An 11,481-nucleotide genomic window follows, 5' to 3' on the forward strand; every position below is an offset into this window, starting at 1 on the left:
TTTTTAATTGTATCCCCATATGGGGGTACGTTAAGTGATATTATAGTTTTCATTTTGAAAACACTTCAAGAGAATAATAATATGCCAAGTTCAAACTGCGAATTCGATGAAGGCCAATTAAAAAACAAAATACAACCTAACACAATGTCAACTAATTTGAATTTAGAGGAGACCGAAATAACAATGGAAGAAGACAATATTCCTTGGCAAATAGCTTCAAAATCGAAAAAAAAGAAAAACACAGATCCTAGAACGCCCATAGAACTAAGGAATAGATTCAGTATATTAGAAAACACGTCGAATGAACCCGAAAAAATTGTCAAACCTCCGCCGATCTTTGTTTCAAACGTTTCTGATATTAACGACATGTTCAACGACATAAAAAAAGTGTTAAACGAAAAACAATATTACTATAAATGCATGCTTGATAATTCAATTAAAATCCAGTGCTCAAATTCTGACTCATATAGACATCTAGTGAAGTTATTAATAACCAAGAAAGCCGAGTTTCACACTTTTCAACTTAAAGAAGAAAGAGCATTTCGAGCAGTAAGTAGATATATCCACCATTCAACACCCATTGAAGAAATAAAATCAGAACTGCTCAAATCGGGGACACGTAGTAAGAAACATAACTAATATTAGAAGTAAATATGATAACGAACCACTTAACTTGTTCTACATTGACTTAGAACCAGCTGATAATAACAAGTATGTATTTAACATAACTAAATTTAAAAACTCAATTATAAAAATTGAACCACCTAGAATTCACAAACGAATAGTACAATGCAGCCGTTGCCAAAAGTATGGTCACACCAAGGCATATTGCCATCATATCCACCGCTGTTTGAAATGCTCAGATTTTCATGAGACTGCAAAATGTAAAAAAGAGCCTCATCTTCCAGCCAAATGCACCTTATGTGATCAAGACCATGTTTCGAGTTACAAAGGTTGTCCCGTATATCAAAATTTATACGCTCAGAAGTATAAACAAGAGGTTCGATTAACAAACCGAAATGCAGTTTACTCAAATCCGACTACTACACTCAACATACTACTGAATCAAATATAAAACAAACATTTCCTACAAATGGAAATCGTTCAAATCTTAACAACGTATCTTACGCCGATGCCACTAAAAATAATCGTTCCTTTCAAAACTCATCACCAGATTCTTCCACTCCAATAAATGAATTCTTAACCGAGTTCAAAATTATGTTCCAACAAATGTACCAACAAAATTCAACTATTCTCAATATGCTAACCATTTTAGTAAACAAATTAAATAATGGTAGAAGCAATTAAAATATGTCAATGGAACGCAAACGGCGTCATTCAACGTAAATACGAATTGGAAATATTTCTAAAACTCAATCTAGTCGATATTCTACTAATTTCCGAAACTCACTTCAACGATAAATCATATTTCAACATTCACAACTACATAACCTATTCTGCAAATCACCCGGATGGGAAATGTCATGGAGGAGCAGCAATTCTTATAAAAAACAATATTAAACACCACACCTTGCCCCCTGTTCAATCAGAGACTATACAAGCTTCTTTAATCTCTATGCAAACGAAAATTTATGATATAACACTAGCATCTATTTACTGTCCGCCAAGACATAAAATTTTAGCCGCTGATTATACTTCATTTTTCAGCAGTTTAGGCAATAAATTCATTGTCGGAGGTGATTTTAACTGCAAACACACATCATGGGGATCAAGACTAACCACTGCCAAAGGAAAAGAACTACTAACATCAATAAATCAAATAAATGCTTCACATATAACTACTAGTCAACCAACATATTGGCCAACCGATGTTAATAGAATTCCAGATTTGCTTGATTTCTTCATAATAAAAGGTATTCCAACATCGCAACTCATTATTGAACCTAACTTTGATTTATCTTCCGACCATTCCCCAATTCTTTTAACCTATTTTTCAAGTCCGATTCCTGTTTATCGGCCTTGCAGTTTATTCAATAAATTTACTGACTGGAACAATTTCAGAAACATTATAAATTCAAAAATTAAGCTAATTCAACGCCCGAAACTCGCTGATGAAATTGATAATCAAGTTTTGTTTTTGAATAAAACTATCATTGACGCATGCGTTGAATCAACACCAAGTATCCCACCACGAAAAGATAATCAAGTAATACCATCCGACATAAAAAGATTAATAGCTGCAAAGAGGAAGGCCAGGCGGAGGTGGCAACAAACTCATTGGCCGGAGGACAAAAGTAGTTTTAACCAAATTAGCAATAAATTAAAGAAAATCATCGCCATTTGGAAGAATGATTCCTTTAATTCATATGTTTCGCAGCTAAATAGATATGATGCCTCTATTTGGAAACCTATAAAGAACAAACATAAACCTGTAATGTCGAAATCGCCTCTCAAAGTTTGCTCTCAGAACCACATAACTTGGGCTAAAAGTGACGCTGAAAAGTGTAAAGCATTCGCAGAATACTTGATTGATGTTTTCAAAAAACAAAACTTGTCACCTGAAATTGAAATATTGAATGCGCTTCAAGGAAATTGCCAAACGTCTATGATAAGACCTTTTAAACCAAGTGAAATCAAAAATAAAATCAAAGTTATCAAATCAAAATCAGCCCCCGGAAACGATCAAGTTTCTCCTAAAATGTTAAAAGAACTTCCACCAAAATGTCTATTATTTATCACATCCATTTTCAACTCCATTCTTCAATTTAACTACTGGCCATCTGTTTGGAAGAATGCAAAAATCATAATGATCCCAAAACCAAACAAAGATTCATCTGACGTAAAATCTTATAGACCTATAAGCCTGCTTCCATCCCTATCAAAAGTATTCGAAAGATTAATTTTACAAAGACTACTAGAAGATCATCCCGAAGAATCCTGGATACCTAACCATCAATTTGGTTTTAGAAGACATCACTCAACAATACAGCAATGCAACAGAATAACCAACTCAATCCTCACAGCCCTGAATAAAAAAGAATTTTGTGTAGCAGTTTTTCTAGACATCAGCCAGGCCTTCGACAAAGTTTGGCACATGGGATTATTATATAAATTAAAGAAAACATTTCCAAAATATTTCACAATTTTGGAATCTTACTTATCAAATAGAACCTTTCAAATTAAAGAAAATGAAGAACTCTCGCCTCCAAAACCAATTCATTCCGGTGTTCCGCAAGGCAGTGCTCTCAGTCCAATACTATATTTGCTATACACCAGTGATATGCCACTCGATCCGACATTAACGATAAGCACCTATGCTGATGACATTGCTATAACCTCAAGTCATGAAGATGTAACAACAGCTACTTTTTTACTTCAAAATTACCTGGCGAAAATAGAACTATGGCTAAATAAATGGAACATAAAAACTAACGCTAAGAAATCTCAACACCTCATCATTTCACTGAGAAGTCACACAAGTCCTGACTTGTATTTGAACAAGACAATTATACCAAACCAGGATTCCGTAAAATACCTGGGAATACATTTAGACAGTAAACTAAATTGGAAAACGCATATTTTAAAGAAAAAAAAACAAATAGATTTGAAACTGAAGGAAATAAACTGGCTAATGAGAAGATCATCTAAACTGTCTCTAGAAAATAAACTCCTCTTATACAAAGCAATAATAATCCCAATATGGACTTATGGGATAGAGCTATGGGGCTGCGCCAGCAAGAGTAACATTCAAATAATCCAGAGAGTACAAAACAAAACTCTGAGAATGATTTGTAAGGCTCCGTGGTTTATGACCAACCACATGATCCATAAAGACCTAAAAATTCCAACAGTGGCGGAAGTTATTAAGAACAGAAGTTTTATCTTTCAAAACAAATTGGATGCACACGTCAATCCGGAAATGCAAATAGTACAAACAGCCGAAAAATTAAAACGCCTGAAAAGAAAATGGCCCAGTGATCTACCGTCAACAACATAATTTCCCTGTTTCGCACAGGAAAATTTTCAAACAAGTTATTTTTAATTATTATTTATTATTGATTATCGTTTTTATTATTAATACTATTATTTTAATTATTATTTATTCATTCATTTATTCTATTTCTTTTCTTGAATTTCCTTTATTCTATTTTTTTTTCTTTTTGATTTTGATTTTCAATACCATAACTTTTAACTTATAGATTGTATTGTAATCTGATTGTAAAAATTAACAGAAATAAAAAAAAAAAAAAAAAAAAAAAATTTTATTTATTTATTTTTCTTCATTTGTATTTTTTTTCTCTTTTGTTTCTTTTTGTGATTATTTTTTTTATTATTATGTGTAATTTAGCCATCCCATACAGCACGGGTCAAACAATGATCAACTTGTTTGGTTCCATTTACAGCCTACCGGGTTATTATAAGCCCATTATGGGCCAATTTATAATCCAGCGGGTTTAGGCCCATGCGTTACCCGCTGAGTCAAACAATGGTCGACCTACTCTTACCCATTACTCAACTTATAAAGTCTTATAACTTATAAAGTCTGTATATAACTCTGATTGTTATATAATATGGAATGAATAAAAAAAAATAGTAACAAATCTTGAAACAAAGGCAAACCAACATTTAGTCCATGGACTACTCTCATGTACGTAAGTAGTCGAGTGAATGTTGTCCATGGACAACACTCGTTGCTCGTACTTAATGAGAAAACATTGTGACCATAATATTATTATAAATTTATAAAGAGATTTATAATACGGATACGAACAATAATACGGATATGATACCAGTTACTTAGGTTGGTTTACTCTGCAAGTGTTCAAAAGTAAGACAGTTAATTGAAGCACACGTGAACAAAGCCGATAACAGATTTTATTGAATAGATAATACAAAGTAACGTCATAAAAATATGAAGGTCTTATAGGACATATTGAAACTAGAACTTTCTTTTTAAATGGTTTTAAATTAGAAGTAAATATTCATTCAGAGGTCAATATTTTTGATTTGTTTACAATAATTGTTTTTGTTTTTATTTTTATTTTGTTTATTTTGATGCACATGGTATGGTTAATAAAAGTTTTATGCTGACATCATTTTTTATGGTCTTGTGCTAATAACCAAATAATAGTAAATTATGCTTTGAATTTAATCATAAGGGCTTTTCTGTGGCTCAGTGATAACTACTTTGGTCTTGTAATTGATATCAAGCAGTAGTAACATCTGTTTTCACTTGAAAATATTGTGACAAGAAAGGGTTTAAGGTTTAAGTCCGAAAATTTGAAAATTGCGATGATATACTTTAGAATCGCTATCCCCAAACCTGAGATTACCTTATTAGCATCGTATACTCGCCCAGATATATTTCGAAGTTATTGAATTTTCAAAATCGGTTCAGTATCTATTGGACGAAAGTATGAACAAAAATGCGTGCTTTTCTTTAAAAACAAATTTTAAGAAGCGTCTCGGCCAAAACTGTTCAGGTTGTTTTTAAATTTTTTAAATCGGTGCAACCGCTTTTGAGAAAGCCGCAAATAAAGATTAAATTTTGGCTCAAAACGATTTATTACGAAGAAACACAAGACGTTTTATTTACTGTTTCTTAACCATAAAATAAAACCGCTTAAATGTGAAGTTGCAAATTTTATCAAGATTTCTCTTTGAACAATTTCATGTTTTTAATTAAATTGTATCAACCATCCATTTTACTTTTAGATAAGAAATCCATCTCCACTTTGAATTTTAAATCAAATTTCAATATCGATTGTGCGTTATTATGTGAATGTTCTATTGCAGCTCTACTCACAAGTCAGTCACATTAATAGATAAAGTATAAATAAGTATGTAAGTACACTTATATTGTAACAATATAAATAAAAACATGCCGCACATGGCACGGTATCATTTCAATAATTAATGCAACCATGAAAACTGGGACGGGAACTAAATTGTTCCAGATAAAGCACTATATGCTAAGGTCATTCACTCAATGGAAATTTTACATCAAATGATCAATTACCAAACACGAGACACGTTTTTTTCACGTCTTACAATTAGACAAGTTTAACAATACTTTGGAGAATAAATGATACGCAAAATCTAAGTAAATAAATAAGCGTTTCAATCAAAATAAATATTAGAAAACAAATCAAAATCGTTCCCAAATTTTTATTTTTACTTTGCGATGTTTTTCGCTTCGGATCGCCAATATCGATAATTATTATTTCCAATATTAATATTGATTTTTTGCTAAATTTCTAACAGTTTTTCTAAGTATTAAAAACTTGAAATAAAAATATATTGATTATATACATTTATTTATTATTGAATCTGTTTTTAATATTAAATTATCAGCATATCATTTTCAATTTGTGGACCCCAAAATTTATTTTCGTTGCAAGTTATCATAAACCCTTGCTATCACAGATCACTTTAAGAATTACTGATCTATATCATTACTAATAAATTATGAATGTTTTATAATAGTTTAATAAGCTTTCATTTTAAAGGAATAAAATATGTATTATTTTAATAGTCTTTCGACAATTAAATAGTACCAACAAATAAGTATTTATGATAATTAAAAATAAAACGATTTAAAAAGAAAATATGTTTATGAAAGGTCAAACCATTTTCAAAATTGACTGTACAACTTTACAAATAATCAAAACTATCAAGCAAACGTATTTAAACAATCAAATCAACTTGAAAATGGTAAATTTTGAAAAACTCGATTAACAATTGAATCAAATTGCAAGTAACAATTAAAATGAATAGATCTTCTATCTTCATTATTATAGTTATCAAAATCCACTACTTTGCAAATTTTTTGCAATTTGCATATTCTTCAAATAAAACAGAATATTGAATTACATCAAAATACAATCAGCAATATTTTATTATTAAAATTATTTTTGTAATACAAATTATTATTAATTAATTGTAATATCTATTTATAGAAATCATGTTCACTCTCATCTTTCTTTATGTTATTTTTGTAACCTTTCTCAAAATCTTTAGCCAGAACAATATACCTAAAAAATTAAAGAAAAATATGCAATATAATTTACTGCTTTTCTATTTCTATTGAAATTGATTTTATTGAATACATACCTATTTTCTCGGACAGCATGCATACCAGCTTCTTGGCAAATAGCATTGATATCAGCGCCCGAAATACGATCAGGTCTTGCTACATAATCCTCTAAATCAACTTCCTCTGAGAGATTCATTTTAGCTGTGATTGTTGAGAAAACTAAACGCTTTTGCCTTCTATCAGGTAGTGGAAACTCGATCTTTCGGTCCAATCTATTTGAAAAAAAAAGTAAATATTAAATAAATAGAATTGAATTCGTTCTTCTATATGCATTAACAATGTAATTTTTGTTTGGTAATATAATGTGAAGTAGTTGCGAAAACTTAAAATTTACAATGACATAACCATATCTGTGAATCGAGTTTGCACCAAACATATTTCCACATTTTTGAATCTGCGGTTTTATTTATTTAATTTAAAATTCTATTTACCTTCCCGGTCTCAATAAAGCAGGATCCAATGTATCAGCTCTGTTTGTAGCCATTATTACTTTAACGTTAGTAGTCTGATCAAAACCATCCATCTGATTCAGCAACTCCAAAAGAATACGTTGAACTTCTCTATCAGCACCAGTTTGCGCATCAAAACGTTTTGTGGCAATAGCATCAATTTCATCAATAAAAATTATAGCAGGACTATTTTCTTTAGCTAGACGAAATACATCTCTCACCATGCGAGGACCTTCACCAAGGTACTTCTGTACGAATTCAGATCCTGAGAAAAAATAAAACTGCTTAATGCCACATAGTTGAATTTAAAAGTAATCAGATCAGTCCCACTTTTTTTTTAAACAACATTGATATATGGGTGATTTATAATAATATGAACTTTCTATATTAAATATTTCATAATTCATAATAACTACCTCAAAATTAAAACCGGCAGTTGAACATAACTATACATAATGATAAATGAATTAGTATGATTTCAAGTTTTTAAATAAACAGATGAAAAAACTGACAGCAAGGTCATATTGTTTTGATTAATCAAAAAATTATCTCCAGTTATACAAAAAATACACTGATATGTATTTAAAATTAAATGCTCGAGTTATTCAAAATAATCAAATTATATAATCTATAAGAAGTATGGGAATATTTTGATAGTATGAACATTATAGTTGACCTACATTGCTATTAATGATGTGCAATTAGTATATTTAAAAAATAATTTCTTATTAATGAAAATATATTAGTGGCAAATTAAAATACTACCTAATGTTACCAATAAATGATCAATACTTTCATTTTATTTTTATCAAAATAAAAACAATAACATACAAAAGAGAAAGTACGAAAATAGCTGACAGCTTACCAACTACTCTGATAAAGGCTGCGGTAGTGTGATGTGCAACTGCCTTGGCTAACATAGTTTTACCACAACCGGGTGGTCCGTACATCAAAACCCCTCTTGGTGGTTCTATACCAATCTGTTTGTACAATTCGAAGTGTGTTAATGGCAGTTCTACAGCTTCACGAATTTCTTGTTTCTGCATATCCATTCCACCAATATCACTGTATTGTACATCTGGTTTTTCATCAGCTTGCAACATAGAAATTGAACTGTCTGCCTCTGGAGGCAGCACATCGACTAATGCATTACTGTGTTTGTGTAAAGCTACACTTGCAGATGGTTTAAGAAGTTCCCTATCAATCGTAGACAAAATGCGTACATAGTAATTGGATCCTGTTGTACTGCCAACAATGCCTGTGTTTTGATCTACTGCTTCTAAGAATTGGCCTATGACTAAAGGAACAGATTGTATACGCTTAACTTCTTCTTGGGCATGGAGATATTCTTTTTTGAGGTTTCTTTGTTCATCTTTTATGTACTCTTCTTGAACTTCGAGAAATTCAAGCATACGTTGGAGTTTCTGAAGATTTATGATTATGTTAGCATAAAAAATATATTTACGTACTTTATGATAATGTGCTTACTTTATATTTGGTATATAAATCTTCTGTGTCTAAATCTTCCAAAGATTGCGTTGTTTCCTTAACAATTTTTGAGTCAGTAACCTCGTCCTAAAAGAAGTCCAGGTTATATATTAAAATAAAACAAAAAACTAAGTTATTTTCTGCGTTTAGCTTATTATCCATATTATTATAAATCACCTTATCGGGTAATGAAATACCGATTTCTTCCATTTTACTTAAATATGATCAACTTTGATTAAATGACTTGTAGATTTTTAAAGATTTGTCTTGATGACAATCGCTTCAGCTAGCTTCAGCATTTTCGTTAATGCCAACATTAAAATTACAAAAACATAGTGGTACTACTGTTGACAAGATGGCGCTAATGTATTTTAACAATTTTATTCCCGTTGGCACTCAGCTAACTGAAAAATCTCATCTCAAAGATTGTGTGTTAAAATAAGTGTTTTTTTTAAATACGTGTATCAATTTATAAACTTAATGTTATATAATGAAATGCAATATGAAAAGATGTTATTGGTTGTTATAAATGTCAAAAACTAGAACTGGCTATGACAAGGAGTAGTTTGACACAACATTTTTTAATTAGACGTAAGTGACATAAATTTTTTTTTTTTTTTTTTTTTTAATTTTTATTTTCAATAGCAATCAGAATACATAACTATTCTATGAGCTATTTGGCTTATGTCATTCACTCACACACATACACACACACTTGCAAACACACATATAAATTTATCGGATCAATATTACAATCATATTCAGAGAATCACTTCAATAAATGATTCAATTATTCTGTTTATATAAGGTTGTGGTAGTTCTATGGTTCCTCCATATTATCTTCGGGCAGCTTCTTCTTCAGTCTTCTTGAAGTTGATGTCTCAAGAAGCTGAGTGACTATATTGTTTGAATGATGTTGTAGTTTTTGAAAGTGTTTTATACTGTTGATTTGTATTATTTTGTTTATAAAATCAATATGAAGATCGTCGTGTAAAGTTTTGTTACTAACAAACCACGGAGCATCAGTAATCTGCCTCAATATTTTCGATTGGGCACGTTGCATTAACGCTATATTGGATTTGCTTGCACAGCTCCACAATTCAATGCCATAAGTCCATATGGGTTTTATTATTGCCTTGTAAATTAGAAGTTTATTGTCAATGGATAAAATTGACTTGCGTCCCAGTAGCCAGTATAGTTCAGCGATTCTAATTTTTATAGTATTCAATTTGGCGCGAATATGGTCCTTCCACGTGAGCCTACGATCTAAATGCATACCTAAGTATTTGACGCATTCGGTGCTTGGAATTGCTTGGCCATAAAAATGTACTCCTGGGCATGTTGTCTTGTTCAGTGTAAATGTTATATGACTAGACTTGCTCTCATTTATTTTTATTCTCCATTTTTTTGTCCACTCCTCTATAACATTTAGATGCCTTTGTAAAATTAGCGTAGCCTTAGATGCATCAGCATGTGTCGAAAGAATTGCTATGTCGTCAGCAAATGTAGCTGTTGTGGTTGATTGTAAAGTTGGAAAATCACTAGTGAAGAGGATATATAAAAATGGCGCTAAAACACTGCCTTGTGGAACTCCTGCCTCAATCTGATGAGATATTGAAGTTTCAGTGTTTACCCGTACTTTGAATTTCCTATTGGCGAGATAAGATTCTAGAATATTATAATAACCACATGGAAGTAGCGATCTAATCTTCAATAAAAGTCCCTTGTGCCACACCTTATCGAAAGCCTGGCTCACATCTAGAAAGACTGCAGAACAGAATTGTTTGGCCTCGAAAGTATTGCTGATGACTCTTACGATTCTGTGGCACTGTTGAATTGTGGAGTGTTGACTCCGAAAGCCAAACTGATGTTCTGGAAATATATTCGCGCTAGTTAAGATATGTTGAAGCAGGAGTTTTTCGAGCACTTTTGAAACAATTGGTAGAAGGCTGATTGGTCTATATGAGGTAACCATATAAGGATCTTTTCCGCTTTTATGGATCATTTTTACTACAGATGTTTTGTAGAGAGTTGGCCAATAATTTAATCTAATTATTGAGTTGAATATATACGTTAGAAGGATGAATCCCTTCTTTGGCAGTTCTTTCAACATTTTTGCCGTAACTAAATCGTAACCTGGAGATTTATTATTTTTTAGTTTACTAATCTCTTCAATTATAATCTTTAATGAAAAGAACTTTATACTGTTCATTGAGTTGTAAGAAGGAATCATATTTGAGTTAAGGTCCGCTGCGTTAGAGTAATCTGGGTTCGGTTTGAAAACTGTACTTAAATAATGAGCAAATAAATTAGCTTTTTCTGCATCACTCCTAGCCCAAGATAGGTGATTGCTGTCATCCCATCTAACAGGCGGATTTTGAATACGTGGTTTTAGTTTGTTTTTAATTGGTTTCCAGATTGAGTTATCAAATCTATTTAGGTTTGATACGTAATTGTTGAAGTTTTGGTTAGAAATTTCTTTCAATC

At 31.3% G+C, this 11,481-nt stretch overlaps 1 protein-coding gene across 1 annotated transcript; it reads right to left on the reverse strand.

The window, feature by feature from the left end:
- Positions 1–6,910: 6,910 nt before the first annotated feature.
- On the reverse strand, positions 6,911–9,278 carry LOC113384931 (26S proteasome regulatory subunit 6B). The gene is made up of 6 exons (XM_026622710.1): positions 9,172–9,278; positions 8,995–9,081; positions 8,372–8,930; positions 7,489–7,771; positions 7,075–7,269; positions 6,911–6,995 (listed from the first exon to the last, which is right to left on the reverse strand). Exons 1-6 carry the CDS (start codon positions 9,202–9,204, stop codon positions 6,911–6,913), a joined length of 1,242 nt encoding a protein of 413 aa, XP_026478495.1. The 5' UTR covers positions 9,205–9,278.
- Between the last annotated feature and the right edge of the window lie 2,203 nt (positions 9,279–11,481).

This window comes from Ctenocephalides felis, unplaced genomic scaffold (assembly GCF_003426905.1).
Source record: "Ctenocephalides felis isolate EL2017-DRISC unplaced genomic scaffold, ASM342690v1 CF-g0.4_SCAFFOLD_03571, whole genome shotgun sequence".
NCBI classification, from domain to species: Eukaryota; Metazoa; Arthropoda; class Insecta; order Siphonaptera; family Pulicidae; genus Ctenocephalides; species Ctenocephalides felis.